The 18,120-nt window shown below is 44.9% G+C and overlaps 1 protein-coding gene across 1 annotated transcript in view; it reads right to left on the reverse strand.

Moving 5' to 3' along the window:
• The window catches only part of LOC134548552 (uromodulin-like 1), a gene marked incomplete at its 5' end in the record, with an annotated part of 45,320 nt that extends 27,446 nt beyond the window's left edge, over window positions 1–17,874 (reverse strand). Inside the window, 8 exon segments of the mRNA XM_063393455.1 lie at window positions 1,527–1,746; window positions 4,234–4,346; window positions 5,762–6,016; window positions 7,320–7,436; window positions 8,184–8,324; window positions 9,141–9,333; window positions 10,671–11,041; window positions 17,628–17,874. Of these exon segments, the coding sequence (XP_063249525.1) occupies window positions 1,527–1,746; window positions 4,234–4,346; window positions 5,762–6,016; window positions 7,320–7,436; window positions 8,184–8,324; window positions 9,141–9,333; window positions 10,671–11,041; window positions 17,628–17,874 (1,657 nt within the window).
• Between the last annotated feature and the right edge of the window lie 246 nt (window positions 17,875–18,120).

An 18,120-nucleotide genomic window follows, 5' to 3' on the forward strand; every position in this document is an offset into this window, starting at 1 on the left:
GATTTAACTGGGGAAATTCATGGGGGATAAACAAACCCTAAGAAATCCCTCTGGATTCAGAGAGTCCTGGAGCTGAAAACAGTTGTTGGCTAAGGATTATGAGTGAGAGGTGGTGCCTTCTCCAGGAGTTGGCTCCTGGCTGGTACTGAGGCAGTGACATTGTGCTAGAAGGATCTTGGGCCTGACTCAGCACATATCCCTTTCTCTTGTCTTACCATGGCCCACAAAACAGATTTTATTCTCTCTATTCATCATGGCAATAAACTTAATAATTTATGACTATTCAAAGAGAACTGGTTCCCTCCCTTCAGTTGTGCTGTCCCATCTGACTCCCCATCCCCGCTTTTCACAGTTCAATGGACTGTCACTAACCAAGCACAAAGCCTGGTGGTGGCCAGGCTGCAGGGAGGATCCAGGGGACAAGGTTTGGGTGGGCTTATTGCCACAGGCCATGTCCTGGGGCTCTCAGGGGCCAGGAAGCAAAACACCCCATTATACAAATCCTTCCTTCGTGTGTTTCACTCCTTATTTTCCACCTAGGAAGCTCATGTTGAAGAAACTCTTCTTTTGGTACAGCTAAGAAATAATCCCCTTTTCTTAGCCCCTAAGGAGGAGTGGAGGTGTTGGCTGTGCCCCTGGATAAGCTGGTGCTTCTGGAAGCTACGTGGTTTTCTGTAGCTGAAGTGACAGTCCAGAGCTATGGCCTTCCTCTTCCTCAGCCTTTTGATTGCAGGATCAATAACATTTACAAAGTATTTTGGCATGCATCAGCATCTTGAAATTCAGTCTCAGCTGCCTCTGTGATATCTGTAGGTTCCGAGTGCAGTTCGTCTCCTGTTTTTTTCCTGTCCTGTTCTCCTTAACTTCTATATGCTCTGCAACTCCAAAGGGAGTTTTTCCTACTCAGAAAGGCTCAATACCAAAAGAGGAGAATAACCCATTCTGTTTGCTTTGGCAACTTTCTGAACTCTGCTGTCTCTGCCAGCTGGGAAACCTGAGGAAAGAACTCAGTCCTTTGAAGATAAAAGTGGTGATTACTGAAGATCAAACAAAGGCCTGGTTTAACATAAATTCCATGCATGTTTCTTCAGACCTATTCACAGTAAGGACATTTGGGAATTCCTCTGGCTGGGTTTCTAGAGTGAAGATGTCCAGTGTGTGTATCTAAAGGCTACAGATATTCCACACTAATCCTGTTGCCATTCAGCTCAAGAAAGGCATGGCAAACTTCCAGCTGGGGACAGAGAGGAGAGGAAGGAAAATAAATAGGGAAACCAAGGGCTCCACTTGGGTTAAACACAGTGAGAAGAAACAGTGCCTGCAGGTACCTGGGGACAGCCAATGCTCCTTTGCCTGACCCTTCTGTGCTTATGGATAAAACCCCTGGAAGAATTCTCACACCATGGTTTTCTCTTCAACAAGCCACATCCTTTGTTCCTCTAATTTGTGAAGAATATTGGTGATACCACATGTGATCAAAACACAAACGCTGCTTTCTCCTTCAAAAAAATAATAACAAAAATTACCTTCTACTGCAGTGTTTTGCTGATCCACCACAAGCACGGAGCCATTGTGCAGGTAGGAAAGCACTGGGGCAAATGTGGAGGCATCCACTGGAAACTCAGGATCCTGCACGGTGATTCTGAGCCTCACAATGACACTGCCTGCTGCCAGGGATTCAATCTGCACTTTCAGCTTCCCAGATTTGTACAAGGCAGAAATGTTGGGTGGAAATGAATTTTCAAGCTGAGCAAAGGGAGAGAAGCATTGACGATGAGGGAGCCGACAGGTACCTCTTTAAATATTTATATAAGCACAACATAGAAGATGCTGTAGAAAGTTCACAAGTGTCTCAGAAATCTTATTTTTTCAGAGATTATTGTGGCACAAAGTAATGCCAGTCTCCTTGGTGCAACCCTGCTGAGAGGGGCTTGGGGGATGAGAGGCTGGACACGCCCTGGCTGTGTGCACTGGGACCCAAAAACCCCCTGTGTGCTGGGCTTCACCAAAAGCAGCGTGGGCAGCAGAAGAAGGGGAATTCTGCCCCTCTGCCCTTCAGGTGAGACCCCACCTGCAGAGCTGCATCCAGCCCCAGGACCCAGCACAGGAAGGACGTGGAGCTGCTGGAGAGAATCCAGAGGAGGCAGCAAGATCAGAGCAGCTCTGCTGCCAGGAAAGGCTGAGAGAATTGGGATTGTTCAGCCTGGAAAGCAGAAGGTTCTGGGGAGACTTAATTGTGACCTTCCAGAACCTGAAGGGAACTTACTGGGAAGACTAGCAAGAATAGAATAGCAAGACTATTTACAAGGGCCTGGAGTGACAGGACAAGGGAGAATGACTTCAATCTGACAGAGAGTAGGGTTAGATTAGATATTAGGAAAAACTTCTTTACTGTGAAGGTGATGAAGCCCTGGCACAGGTTGCCCAGAGAAGCTGTGGCTGCCTCATCCCTGAAAATATCCAAGGGCAGGTTGGACAGAGTTCTGAGAAACTTGGTCTGGTGGAAGGTATCCCTGCCCATGGCAGGGGTTTGGAACTGGATGATCTTCAAGGCCTTTTCCAACCCAAACCATTCTGTGATTAGATAATTCTATGATACCTTTGAAAACTGTATCCATCTGACCACTGGTCTTACAAACCAAGTTCCAAATTTTGGCTCAAGGGAGCAGAATTCCCCCTGTTTGCCTGCAGCAGAGCTGAACTGTCCTGGTCAGTGCATGCAGCAGAGCCTTGGTGTTACCTCTGTATGTCACATATGCATTTTGTTTTATTTACAAGTGTAGGCATGGCTTTAGTTCCCAGGGAGCATTTGAAACTCACCAGCTCAAGTTCAGCCTGCAGCCGAGTCCAATAACAAAGAAACCTCAGGATGAGAGACAAGAAAAATTGGGGTGGACAACTTAAAAAAAGTGTTTGAGACAGCCCAGCTTCAAGGCAGTATCTCAATTTCATCAAGGTTAATTACCAAACCAGTGAGCAGTCACTTCAGCTGAACAAGTGGCATTACTGTGAACATTGAAGCTGCCACACTGCTGTCAATATTTGTGCTGTGCAGGAGCTGGCAGTTTTACCTTACATGTCTGGGAGGCTGCTCCTTGTTGGAGCCTGTTGTTCCTGCACACTCCTCAAAGCCTGCCTTGGAGCACCAGCCATGAATCAGCACAGCTTTGTTCCCATTCAGTCAGAGCTTGCTCAAAAAGATTCCTACGAACAAGCTTAGCTGGTCTAAGCTCACATCAGGGTAGAGAGGCAAGAAAATGAGGAGGGAAGAAATGAGAGGGCGATGCTGTGCTCACAAACATCATTCTGCAAAGGAGGCAGAAGCAACACAGGTGGGCAATGCTCCTTTTTCTTCCCAACCCGAGGAAGCCCATCAGGTCTGCATTAATCTCAGAGAAGACTCACCAGAATCTTCCTACACAACAAATGTGAACAATTTGCAACTGTGGGAAATAAAACCATCTGAGGACATTCAACTAGCCTTTTCTGTCGGGCAAATCCCTCTTCTTTGCTGCCCTTGACTGTACAGCTCCTTTATTGTTTTGGGTTTTTCTCTTGCATTTAAATTCACACATGATAATGAGTCACCCTTTGTTTTGGGGAAGCCTTGTTTTGGATGGAGATCCCAGTTCCTCTGTATGGGCCCTGTTCTGTGCAGCAAAACTGCAGGAGATTGCTCCATCTGAAATCTCCCCTTTTTTGGGGAGCTGGCCTTCATGACCCAAGTTTTGTTTCTGGCTGATTACACTTGACTGTGGACTGTGGCCACGTGTGCAGGCAAGGAATGGGGCTGGAGAAGAAAGCCTGATCCAGATACTTTTCCTGAAAGAAGAAAGAGCTTTGAGAGGAATAAGACATTTATTGAGCAGGCTGTGCTGAAATGAATGCCAGGAATGCCATTTCAATAATCCATTTAAAAGCCTCAAGTTAATTTATTGTGAGTTTATAGCCAAATTAAAGATCCAAGGAGAGGAGCCTCTGTTGCATGCCTGCATCTATAATTCCTTCCCTCTTCTGCAGGAAAAAATTCTCACTGGCTTCATTGCTAAGAAGTTCAAGGGCTTGATCTGTCTAGTCAGTTGAATTTTGTTGTAATTACAAAGAAAGGTCACAGGAAATAGTATGCTGATTTTGAATGAATATTTCATCCAGGCATAAAATCCTCTGTTAGATTAAATAAATTTTACATTGAAAAAACCCACCATATATTACCCAGAGATATAGCCATTTTACCTCTGTAAGTAATAGTCTTGAAAATTCCTCATATGCTGAGCTGCTGGAATTATGGAAATCATCAGTGAAGTTGTAGTTGAGAATCCTCATAGTAACACCAAATATCTTGGCCTCTGTAGGACACAACGTTAAAACACACTGACAAAGCAGGAAAGGATTCAGTTAAAATTGATGTACCTGGACCAAAATCTCAGCTGATGGAAGAAATGGAGATAAGATTGAGAGAGTTTGGTATTAAATTAAAAAAAAAAAAATATAAAGCAAATAGGCTCCTACAAGCTTCTGATAAATTGAGAAGATGCACTTGTATCAAGTCTAAAGAATTATTTTGGTGCCTAATTGCAACTGCATGAGAATAGTGGTACACATACTTTATGTGTGGGTTTACACATACCTGGGCCTGGCCCTGCACAACTCCTGCACTGAAGTTACACCCAGGGTTGAATTGCCCATGGGCTCATCTCTGGCCAATCAGTCACAGTTTTTATTTATTTATTTTCCTGATCTTTGTAGTGGGGATAATAAATACATTCTTAAACTGGAAATACAACAAAAAGCTCTGCATGCCCCTTGTGTGTGTTGTGAGCCCTGACAGATACTGTACAGAGCACAGGAGCCAAAACCAAGAGCCAAGGAATCTCTAACTGCTTTGTCCTATATAAACACTCCGAGGCTGTTACTCCTTGGACTGATCCTTGGAAAACTTTTCTTTTTCTCAAGGGCTCCAACTGTTTTCATAACCACTAGACCTCCTCCTTTCCCTCCACAAAGGGAGTAATTTCCTCCTGACCCAAACTGGAGTCATCCCTCATCTCATCAAAGGGAAGGCTCTTAGGGATAAACATGAACAGCAGCATTCCCACTGTGGTCAGTAATAAATAGTTCACTGCCTACCCTTTGAAATAAAGGGGGAGAGATTTATTTCTTTATTTGCATGGAGGCTTAGGAAATAATTTAAGACTAGAGAAGAAGCAAAATTATGTTTGATCAACACATTAGGGCCTCAGGAAGCTCCCAGCACCAGTTAATTGAACAGAACTGGGCAGGTATTCTGAAGCTTTCTTATTCAGGCCCTGTAATTCTCTTTAATCCTTTATTTAGCAGAATCTGCCCTTCCTCTGGGCACTCTTGTTAGCTCAGCTGAGCCCTTGACAGACCTGTTGCCTGGATTTCCCACTGGCCACAGCCATCAACCAGGAAAAAACGAGGCCTGCTGGGAGATGGGTGGCAGCAGAAAGCAGTGAAGAAATAGTTTTTTTAAAAGAATTATAGTTTAGCTGAAATCTGTAATAGTCTAATCAGCTCCAGCACTGCTTTATCAACTAAGGCCAAAGGTCTGCTGCCTGATATTGTGGGTTGGATAAATGCTGGAGTAGATGAGATAAAAAGTGTTGAAGAAGGTGGGAAATGTTCTTCAGTGAGGACCAAAGGGACATTGCTGAACTGCAAGGGAGTGGGGATGGAAAGAGGAGAAGGGAGAAGATATCTACTATATTATCTCTATATGTATTTTAAAGGGTTTCTTTACCTGTTTTAACATTTTGATGGGAGATAATAGTTTTTCCACAAGTCTCATAGCTGATCTCTACTGAATACATCACACCTGCTTCCAGGTGAGACACAAGCATTTGCATTTCCTCTGTCTTCAGGTTTTGTACGGTTTCATTGCCCTTGGACACGTGGACTTGGAAAGTGTGGTTCAGAGTGGAGCTGACAAGCCAGGACATTTCAAAGCTGTGGCTGGTAACGCTGAGGATTCGATGGTTTGTAAATGCAGAGGGATCTGTTGCAGTCCCAGGAAGAGTTGGCACAGAAAAAGCAACATTTCACTTTTAAAGCCTTGTGCTGTTCTAAATCCACTACAGACAAGCACTTTGACAGTCAATAGGGTAAGGTTCTCTTTACAACAGGACAGAATCTGCCCCTCTTACACTAGCAGATCCCCTCAACCATGAACCATCCCACTAGAGTGACTGATTCAGTGTTTAACCTTTTTATTTCCTTTTATATGCACTTCTGTTGAATCATAGAATCACAGAATAGTTTGGGCTGGAAAGAACCTTAAAGACCACCCAGTTCCACCTCCTGCCATGGGACACCTTCCACTAGAGCAGGCTGCCCAGAGCCCTGTCCAACCTGGCCCTGAACACTTCTAGGGATGAGGCAGCCACAGCTCCTCTGGACAACTTAATCTCCTCCAAATCTCCAGTCACATAAATAATCAGTCAGTGTGCAAGCAACAAATCCAGGTGCAAGCAACAGGAATGAGTTTTCAAGAGTGACTCTGGGTGTTCTACGTGTGTTGACATCTGCTTTGCCTCCTGTCACTTGAATCATCAAAATGCACCCGCTCAGGCAAAGGTTGCCAGGATTTATCCTGGAAACCCCCCAGACCCCAGCTCCCAGAGGCTGGGGGAGAGGGACATGCAGCATTTCACCTGTCATTCCACTCCAGTCCAGTGCAACCATTGTCAATGGGAACAGACAGAGGTGATTCCTCTCCTGGGAGGAGAGGAGGAGGTGTTTAAATTGTGTGGGATGAGTTGCCCTGCAGCAGAGCCAGTCTGTCTGCCTCGAGAGATAAAAAGAGAGCCCAGACAAGACACCTCTGCTGGAGAGAGCTGGGGTGGGGTGAGTTGAGCATCACAGCCCATGCTAACCCAGAGACCACGGCATGCTGCTGCCACAGCTCCAAGCCTTTCATGCTAATGCCTGGACTAAGGAAAAAGGGTTGTTTTCATAAATTGCTTCAATAGAACACAATTGTTTCCAGCACTCTGAGCCAGGTGGTTGCCAAATAGCCCCAAAGCCACCCCCCCCTGCTCTAGAGGGGCCTCAGTTTAATTCCTCTGGCTTCAGCTTCCATCAGAACCTGTGGATGAAGATCAAGAATATCCAGCCTGTCTCTCTGAACTCTCAAAGAACAACTTAAATCTATTTCCTCCCACAGAAGAACAGGGTGTTTTTAAAAGGATTGTAATAACTCTTGCCTGAAAGAGCTGGATCACCCAGATAAACACAAATCTACTGAGGTTTGTTCCCAACATAAATCTAGAAAACATTTATTAAAATCCAAGGTTACTTACAGCACCCAGCATCTGTAGATTGGTTGGTTATGGATAAGAGACTTGATTCCCTTACAGAAGGAGAGATACTGCCAGTGTTAACAGCATTTACTGAACTTGGAGTAGATCCTACAATGCCTAGGGGAAAATCATATTAAGAGTATTTCTAAGAAAGCAAATCCAAAATAATAGCATTCATGTTTTCCACATGGAAAGCACCAATAGAAGTAATATAAATAGAAAATAAAAGTATTATCATATCACAAAAGCATGAAGTAATACATTATCTTAATTTTTGAGATTAAGGGATTGTAAAATTGTTTTCTAACTAAAGCATCAAATCTCCAAGCAGTTATTCATCTCATTATCTTAAAGCCTATTAGCAGGCCCATTGATGTCTGTGGGCTGTAAGTATATTTTGCTGAACTGGTACCACAAGGAATTATTTCAGCCAGAGCCAAACTCCAGCTGCTTGCAGCAGAGGGCTCAGCAGCAGTGCAGCAGCTCAGGGTGGGACCACACAACCACTGAGTCCAGGCTGCAGTCGAAACAGGAAAAGAGAAAATTGTAGAAATAATGCCATTAATTGTCTCTCGAGAGGCTGGGGAGGTGCACTGACAAGTGACTTGTTCTGAGAAACAGTAGGGTCTGAAGTTTTAGGTTTTGGCAGGTGAGGGTGACATAGAAGAAACAACAAGGGACTGTGAAATAAAGACTCTGCATTTCCCTCAGGAACAGGTAACAGGTTTATGTGGCATTTTCTCCCAACAGGAGGAGAAGGGGCACTCATGCTCTAGAAATTCCTGCAGTTGACTCCTGCAAAGGAGCACAAAGCCCTGCAGGAACATCCCCAGCTCTTCCCAAGGTGAGACCTGCATTTCTTACCTTCCTTCCTTGGGCTCAGCCCGTGAGGGATGACAGTGGCACGTTCATGCTGAGGGTGGCAGCTGTAATAACCCTCCAGGTTTACACAGCTGCTTTTCTCAGGGCAAGCATTGAATTCAGCATAGGAGCATTCATTGACATCTAGGAAGAAAAACACACCTTGCACAGACATTGGGAGCAGCATCGAGATTGATCTGCATTGTGTGTAGACCAGGCTCTGGCTATGATAAATTCAATGTAAATCTGCAGTAATGCTGTTAAAGACATTCTGGATGTTATCACCCCATCACTTTTTACCCCAATTCTTTGGAATTAGAGGACAGTTAGGGGCAGCTCCTGCTTACAGCTGTAGGATGCCATCCAAACCAGAGATGTCAGCACAGGAGGCAGGAGGACTACCCTGTGATTTCACTGAAAGCTGGACTGACTAAACACAGAATAAGAAGCATTGAAAATGGTGCTTATGGATGCATTTCAGCAGTAAAAATGTTCAGGTGATTGCAGAGCAATAAATAGATTGACATAATTTAAAATTAATATATTGAAATGTTTATGTAACATTTTAAAAGTACGTAGTAATATAGTAATTAATAGATTAAATATTATTTGTTCCATACAAGCTACTGGAAGTAACATGGCAACAGAATATTGCAAGAAAACAGGTATTTTAAGAGTCTGTTTAATACAGCTGATGATTGTGCTACAAATATACACATATTTGGTTTTTCATCTGAAAAACAATGTTACTGGGAGAAAATAAATGTGAGGGTTCAGAAGCATTCCCTTCCAAACTATCCACTCCAAAACAATCATTAACTCTCCATCCTATAACAGAAAACTCAGGGCCATGTTTGCCAGATCCTCAGTGCTATCTTTGGAAGCAAATCAATGGTTCCATCAACGAGATCCCAAGTGAGGAGGGACAAAACCCCCCAAAAAGGTGACAGGATCACAGACCTTGCACCTCTGCATCAACCACTTCATACACACGCTTCACCATGGCCCGCAGGGAGGAGGACACCTCTGCCAGAGGAGCTGCTTGGTGCATGCCCAGGAGGAGCTGGGAGGCCACTGTCCCAGCGTAGATGTCCCCAGGGTGGCTCTGGATGTGGTGCACAGAGGCATTCCGGGGCTGCAGTGCACCAGTGATCTGGAAAACAGGGCAGCAAACACCAGAGCACCCAGGTCATTCCCCAGCACGTGAGTTATGCAAGGGTTGTTATCATAATCTGAGTGTAGGGAGAAATTAGGAAACCATGGCAAAGTGGTAGTGGCCTGTATTTGTGCAAGGTGAGTTCTTACTTTCACATTTCACAGCAGATTGATGTTACAGAAATGCCAGGCTAAGGGGGGTGCGGAGCTGACCTCAAAATGCTTTGGCAGGAGGTGTAAGCCAGGAAGAGGTGGGAAAAGTCCTGCTTTGCAAAGTCTCAGTGGGTTACAACACATTACACAGGCCACTACAACTCACCTGCAATAAAGCTGTCCAGCTAAATGGACTGCTGGCAAAGAAAGAAAAGGAGGAAAAGCAACAGAGTCAGGATGAGGAGTGGGATTAAGAGGCCCAGAGAGACCCCAGAGACACCAAGCCATCCCAAGTGAGAGTCAGGAACGAGAGAAGGGATCTGCTGGTGGGCTGAGCATTGTCTTCCCAGGGAGGTGGTGGAGTCACCATCTCTGGATGTGTTTAAAAAAAGACTGGACATGGCACTTAGTGCTATAGTCTAGTTGAGGTGTTAAGGCATAGGTTGGACTTGATGATCTTAGAGGTCTCTTCCAACCTCATTATTCTGTGATTCTGGGATTCTGTGTGATTCTGAGTCAGCAGAATGGACAGCAGGACACTCTGAGTAGCAGCTCATTGAACAGCTTCACCCCAACTCCCCATTTCATGAGTGTTTGACTTTCACATAGCTTGTTTCAGACCAAGATATAAAAGCCTAGGTGGATCCTTGCCCCTACTCCCTACTACACAGCAACAGGACCAGAGTTTTGTGGATTTTTTAGGATATGAGAAGGGGAAATCAGAGAGGAGGAAGAATTACATCCATGCTGTGTTATCATTCCTATTCTCCTGCCCATCAATGCCAGCAGATTAGGGCAGATAGGTTGCCTTGGAAAGGCTTAACTTAAAATTCCATATCAGAAACCATGCTTTGAAGGCCTTGAAGTCTGGTCCCAGTCTGTCATAGGCCCAAAATTTAACTGAGACAGAGCTGGAGCAAGCAGCTTAAGCAGGAAAACCCCCTTTATTTCAGTATGCCTTTAAATTGCCCTTGGAAGGGACCTGAAAAATTTGCTAAAGAAGATGATAATGTTACTTGAACTGCTTAAGGGTGTAGCTGGCATTCAGGGATCAGAAATACAGAAATCATCAGAAACAGGGCCAAAAAAAATCAATCTGGCAGAACAAAGGGGGAGCAAAGAGTGGCCCCTGAGCAACGGAACCACGGGCACAGCAAGGGAGGAGTTGATTTTTGTACATACCAGGGAGTGCAAAAGGCGGGAATGGTTCAGAAGGTGGGAATCCACCCGGATTAACTCCTGAAAATCCATTTTCACCAGCACCGTCACATTGTACCAGAACATCCTCCCTGCAGCGTAGGAAATAAAACAGCCAAGTCCACCTGAGCTCTGGGGCTGCAGAAGGTGACAGAGCTTCAGGGAGGCTCTGAGGAAACAGAGCAACGCTGAACTTGGCAAATGTGAGGGGCCCAGGAGCAGCCACCGGCCAGGGCCTCCTTTGCCATATGCCAAGGACAAGGAGCCAAGGAGAAGGAGCCAAGGAGGCTTTGCTGGACCCACAGCACCCACACAGCACTCGGTGCTCAGGGGTGCAAGCACTGAGGCTGAATATCCTGGAATCCATCCAAGGCAGACTCGTGTATTTGTTTGAGGAAGAGCTATGGTAACAGTTTTCCTGCCCACTCCCACCCTCAGGAGGGGAAATTAAGGATATTTCTATTAGAAGCAGCGTTGGATTTATCAGTAACATACCCTCTGGCATGGGATCCACACAGCCTGCTCCTTTGGATGAGCTGCAGCATTTTTTCAGCCCTGGACATTCAGTATCGAACGTGCAAGGATAATCAAATGTTTCCATATCCTTCACTGGACAAACACCAGGTCTTGAGGCAAATACACTGGATCTGTTGAGTGCTAAGTAACAAAAACATTTCTGAGAGCAAAAATACAGAGAGTTGTTTCCATAAAATTGTGATATTTAATTTATACCAAACACCTCCTCCTCATTTTAGGAGAATATCTGTTCTGAGTTTTTAATGGGAAGAAAACAGCAGCCTAAAGTATCATTATTTCATTTCAAGGGTGTAAATATTCTCAGCTTTCTCTTGTCTATGACATTTCTGTTACAGAAATTTTGAGTTTCTAACTTTCCATTAATAATTATGAACGGATGGGCTCATAGTTGCTTCTAAATGTGAAACAGAAAATGTGCCTGATACCAGCTGTGACTAATCCAAATAATATCTAATGATCAAAGAAAACCAGGTGCTGTGTAAGATAGAAATTGAGAACTTTCCTTTAACATTTTGTGGCACAAATTTAATCTCAGCTGCAGTAATTCTGTTCCAGTTGGCCACTCCAGGAGGTTGGTAGCCCACACCAGAGAGTCCTGCAGAGGCAGGAGGTTGCTGCTTCCCAAGCCAAGGGCAGACAGTGGTTCTGGCTCAGTGCTAGCACAAAATCTCTTCTATGGAGGAAAAGAGAAAATATTTCCAAGCCCTACAAACTCACTTCTTTACCCACACTCTCAAACACAGCTCCAAGTAATGCTCAGCTCTGGTCTTTCTAAGCAACCTGAAAGAAATCTCTTTTCCATTCGTTTTGCACCTCCAGGTTTTTGATCCTTTACTGGGCAATTAAAGTCAGCCAGGAGAAAAACGAACCTGATTGTTGCAATAGAAACAGTTGTGGTGCAGGAAAACCACATTTGACGTAATAAAGCCCATAGCAAGTGAAACGTCCACAGCAAACTATAAATCTATCGTGAACAGTCAGTCCTGTGGGTTTACAATTTCTGTTATCCCAAAAGGCTCTGGATGAGAGTAAATGTGAGGTTTCTGAGAAGTAGGAGGGGATATTGAATCTAGCACTTCTGCCCTCAGCAAAGTAACCTTCTTAGCCAGGGAAATTATCTTGAATAACCAAGATTTAAGCTGAATCTACGTAATTTGCTGCCACATGCACATTCCAGGTCCTCCTCTCTCTGGGGCTGGTGGTTCCCCCAAACAGGTCCTTTTCCTAGAAATATCCCTCTTGATTTTCAAAGCCACATTAAGGTGTGACACAGCCTTAGCTGAGTCCCACACACACTCCCAGCCTCAAGAGATTGCTCCTCCTGTGCAGGGAGCTAAGCAGCCTGGCACACTGGGTTTTGCACAAAAATGAGCACCAAGGGATCTCCCTGTGTTAGAAAATTCCCTCTTCACCAGTGCTCCTTACTGTTCAACCCAGCTGGATCCTGGTCAGCTGGACCCAGGTGTGGAAATTCCTGCAGCTCTGAGATTCAGGTGCAGTTCAAGCAGGTTTGAGGTTCAAAGCAGGGGTTTTTCCCACCTGGGTCTCTTTTGTTTTTTTGGTGTGTTTAACTGCAGTGTAAATGGTTTGATGACTCACATGCAGTCTCAGAAAACACCACTGAATCCTGGCTGGGTGCCACAGCAGCCTTTTATCTGAAATCAAAAGGTCATCGTTTTCGGATCAGCAGAAACAGAGATGGATTTACTTCACATTTCTGCCTAATTGTGCCAGATGCACTTTGGAAATCCAATTTGTGCTCTCCTCTTCAATCATGCTGGGGACAGTCACCTACCAAGCAAGCAGTGAGGAGCAAGCCAGCCAACTCCTGTGTCATTTGGATGAAGTACAGGCTTTTCTCCTCCCTTATTTACATAAATGTATGGAAGCACAACTGCAGCTTAGCAACCAAAGGTCACTTGCCAGCCTGCCTCTGGCCAGCTGCTGGATCTGCAGGATGGAGCATGTCCCAGGAGATGGATGCTGAGGGACAACATCAGCTCAGCCACAAATAACCCCCTTCCTCTCCCTCCTTCCATCTGCAAGGGGTAGTTTCTTCCAGAGGGTGTGGCAGAGCCAGGAACCAGCACCCTGCGTTTGTCTCGGGTATCAGAAGGTGGAGACAAATCTATGAAATGACAGAGAAAGCTCCTGGGAAAACCTGTTCCAAAGGCAGGCTGGCAGTTTTCATCACACAGCCCTGGGTTTGGGGTCTTGGAGCATTTGGTAGGCTTTACTTGCTCAGGTGGATGTTTTCAATCCTCATTGCTTCTCCAGGGGTTTAATTGGGATTTGTGCTGATCCAGCATCTGACAAATATTTAACACCCTTCCTGGGTGTTACTTTTGCCTTGGAGGGGACAAGGCTGAGGGTTTACAAGGTTTACAGAATCCCAAAGGCAGGGTGAAAGTGGAGTTGGCTTTCACCAGAGCCCACAATAATAAAATGGGTGAAAAGAACTCACTTCTTTACCCAAACAGGAGGGAACTTCTGCAATTTGTCAGCACAGGGGGTGTGGAGACAGACAGCTTCAGTGGGCTTAAAAAGACACAAGGCAATTCCCAGACAGGATTCCCATCAGCAGACACCGCGGGGAGCAGGCAGGGATGCCGATAATCCCATTTCTGCAGCTGCTGGGGCCACACAAGGGACACAAACTGCAGGGCAGCCAGAGCCACCTGCTTCTGGGTGAAGTCCCACAGGACATTCTGACACCTTCCCAGCCCAGGCTGATGCTGCAGTGCTGCCCATTTGTGACACCACTGTCCCCTGGCTTTCCTGTGACAGCCGAGCACAGGGCCAGCTGTGCCCCAGCTGTGGTTTAGGTCAGAGGGGAACATCTGCATGCCAGCTCTGAAAGGTCCCAGCCCTGCTGAGGAGCTGCTTGCACACCTGCAAGGAGCATTTTTGGCACTTTGTAGTGCAAAGTTTTTCTGAAAACCCTCAGAAGCTGTGCACACAAGGCACACTAAAACACAACTTTAACATTGCAAATCAGGTGCTCTCCAGAAACTCCACAATTAAAGTTGTCTTGGGCCTTCTTAATTCAAGGTATTGTTGTACATGTGTGCTTAAAACGCAGCCTTCACCATGTGCTGATGCACTCCCTCTCTCCCTAGCTGGGGATCAGGCAGGGTTAGATGGCAGATAAGGAGCTCTCTGGTTTCATCTTGTGCTGGAAAGTGGGCAGCAAGCCAGTCACCAGCAGAAATAACCATACCATCCATTCAGGCAGCTGGAAACAAGCCTGGAGAACTGGATCCCGTCTCTATCTAAAAGACAAGATGCTGGGAGAAGTTTTGTGTGGTGAAATAACCTTTCAGAGCCGTGGGTTTCACAGGCCCATGAGCCTGACCTACAGCCCTGTGCCCCAACCAAACAAATTGTTAAAAGCAGCACTAAGCACCATGAAAATCACAATAAATTTATTAAAAATTCAAACTGCACCTAAGGAGTCTGAAAACAGGTCTGAAACCAACACAGAATGGTCTCATCTCAGTTTCTTTGCAGCTCAGTTGCCCATCTGTGAAAGACACAGAAGCTCCCTCGCTTCCCACAGCCTTTGTGAAGACAAATTGCTGCCTGTGAATCCCCCAGGATTCACCTTAAGAGGTGATAAATAATTCTCTACTCAGTGAGAGGCTGAGCAGAGCACTGAATGTGGATGGCACACCCTGGGGAGCTCCTCAGAGGGGCTCCATCATCCCTGGGCACTGGGAAATGTGGGCACTGCAGATCAAATAATTAAACAGAGTTTACTGCTCTGCATGCATGGGCAAAAAGAGAGAAAACAAAGATTGTTTTATTTAATTCCACCTTAAGAATGAATTCCAGCGCTTCCTAACTTTTAGATATTTATCTTTCCAGGTGTTATTTAAAAATGTCAAGATCATTTGTGTGTGCACCTGTAACACTATCCTTATGGATAGACACACAACTAGTGAGAACTACCAGAGCAACGTGATCTAGACACCTTTTTTTTTTTCAACAGTAAAGAAATAATAAAAGCAGGGCCTTTTGAAACAGGTAACTGTTTCCTTCTAGGAAGAGAAGGTGAGGAGTGGCCAGGAACAGGCTGCTGTGAAAGGTCATGGAGACCTTTCCACTCCTGGCAGGATGGACGTGGATAACGTTAAGAAGAAATAACAGTAGTTCAACAGCAAGCTGTGCAGAATTTCTGCAGTTCCAGTTTCTCTTCTCATCATTTATTTAAGACTGTGTCTAGACACTGCATTACCATTCACAGAATTTATGACTAATGCCCTGAAAAGCAAAGATACCAGAATAATGTAAACATGGAAATCACCTAGAAGCCATACAAATCCTTAAATGGGTTTAAATATTCCTAAATTAATTTTGACAGGAAAAAGTGTCAGGGTGACCACAGTATTTCATGGACAAACTTGTCCAGAGTGCCCATCAACAACATGGCAAGGGCAGGGTGGAAATTCTGCAGCTAAGCTTTACAAGAGATTTACAGATTTGTTCATGTTAGATGAAACAGAATCATCAACAGCTCTCAAGCCTAAAATATCCCTAGAGATGCTTTTAAGAGACAGAATTATACTGGGAAAAAATATTTCAAGCGTTACCAGGATGCCTTTTTTTTTTCTCCACACAAGAATATGATCTTGATTTTTCAGAGGTTCAGAAACACCTGAATTTCTTGTGCAAACAGTGACAACTACGATGACTTTTCCACATTTAGCTGGCACAGGTCTCTCCTTGTACTACAGAATTAAAAAGCCATTTTCTGATTGCCTCTCAGTCTTGCCATTTGATACTTACAGGCACACATGTATGCACATGTCTGTATATCCAAAAAACTTCACTGAAGTAACTTTTCAACCATAATTAGATGTAGTGGAGATTTTCCCCAGTGTGGAACTGATGCTTGGAAAATAGAGATGATCAGCAGCAGATCCTTTGCCTGTCTGAGAAATCTGCTTGGGCACACAGTAACCTGCAGCTGAAATTCTGCTTTGCTGGGACTCCACAACAGCCATGGAGCCAAACAATAGCAGGATACAGTAAATTAGGAATTATGCTTTAATTTCTCTTCTCTAGGAAATCATTGTAGGAACGAGTTAAACACATTTACCATTTTTGTGTTCCCATCCTTCTGTTAAAATCCTGCTAGACACAATATTCTACCCGTGACAGTGGCGAAAACGCCTGGAAAAAAAAATTAATTTGGAAGTTCTTTCTCCAATGCTCTGAAGCAACTTAAATGTGGGATGAACACATTGTTTTTGACAGACCCCGTGACAGGACATGTGGCTCATCCCCCCTCATGCCTGGTTACATGATCTGGTGCAGGAGCAGGTTTGGGGACATTCCCACAGATCTGAGTCACCCAAGTCTTATGACCCAAAACAAGAGCCAGGGCTGCAACAGGACCTTTCCTTTCAATCTGCTGTTCGTGTGTGATTATGTAAATGCCCAGGTCCATCCTGAAAAGTGGAAATCGAGAAAATGCAATGTCACACTGAAAATAGGGAACAAAACTATGTCCTGCAGAGCTTTTCTGGAGGACAGAACAGTTCAGTGCTGGTTTACATAATTCAAGATGCCTGTTCAGCTTAAAAGAATCTAAATTTATCCACTGGAGAAATTTATCCACTGGAGAAAAAGAAAGTTCCTTTTTCCCAAGGAATCCCCTCCATCTATGTCTCAATTTCTGATAAAACTGGGAATTTCTGACTGACAACTGGTAACCCTGGTGTGAGAAGGGGAAAAAGCTTTTATCTTTGGAAAAAGGTGATTAAGTCTTCCTGAGTAGAGTCTTATTAACACTCAGATGTTAGTTCAGATCCACTGAAAAGTTCATGAGTTCTCAGATCCCCCACACAGCCACAGGTAACAAAGGAAGTCCTAAGAAAATGGGTCCTAGTGTAGTTTTGGTTGGAAAGCTCCTGGTACCAAGCTGCCCTGAGGTCACAGCTTGTTTTAAATTTTAACCAGAATTGGGATTGCATTCTGGGAACAGACCCTGCTCCACATCAAAGGAGATGTTATCCCAAGTGTATCCTGAATTACTTTTGAGGAGAAAGCTGCTGATGTACATGCAGCCACCAGACAGTGAATTATTGCTCTTGGCCAAGGATAGTGACCTGAGCCTGGACAGGTAATGAGCCCTTGGAGGACTAAGAAATAGGTGCCTTCCCTAAGCTCCCCTGGCAGCTGAGGGAATTTGTGACTAGAGGTGGCAAAGAGCAAGGATGAGGAGCTTTAATCTGCTATGTGTACTCCTTGCCATGTTGGACAAAGTTTAATAAACTCATTTATTTCAGTGAATAGGAACCTCTGGCCGAGAAGTGAATTAAGCCTTTACAGTTCTCAGCTAAAGAGAATCTTCTTCCACGAGAAGCATTTATTTCCTCTCCTCATCTGACTCAAACTTACCCAGGGAGCAGTAGAGTCCAAGTTGTTCGTATCCCTCACAGCAATCTGTGAGGGTGATGGTCTCAGGGACGTGGACGCTGTGGAACTCTGTTCTGTGGTGGGTCTGGGGACACACCATCCACGGGATCCACCCTCCACAGGAGCTGTTCTTCTCGTAGGACTTTTGGTAGGCAACCATTTTAATCACACTCCTGGTCAGGGTGTAGTTGCACAGATGGTACCCCAGCAAAGAGAGGCCTTTTTCTAGGAAACAGGAACAGGAAAAAAAGGGATCAGCATTAATTTGTCACCCCTGAGCAGAAGCTCCCTGCAGCATCCAGGGAACAGCAGTGTTAGAAGAAAGCAGTGACAGAACCAACACAGATGAAGGATTTCCAGGAAGGCTGATGTTGGGAAGAACATGGCTTCAGAAAACAGACACAGGAAAGAATTGGTAGTGGCTGCTTGTCAGAGGCATCACTTTGGTCACGAAAAGATGAAGATTGGCAGAAAA

The sequence above is a fragment of the Prinia subflava genome, chromosome 3 (genome assembly GCF_021018805.1).
Source record: "Prinia subflava isolate CZ2003 ecotype Zambia chromosome 3, Cam_Psub_1.2, whole genome shotgun sequence".
Lineage (NCBI taxonomy): Eukaryota > Metazoa > Chordata > Aves > Passeriformes > Cisticolidae > Prinia > Prinia subflava.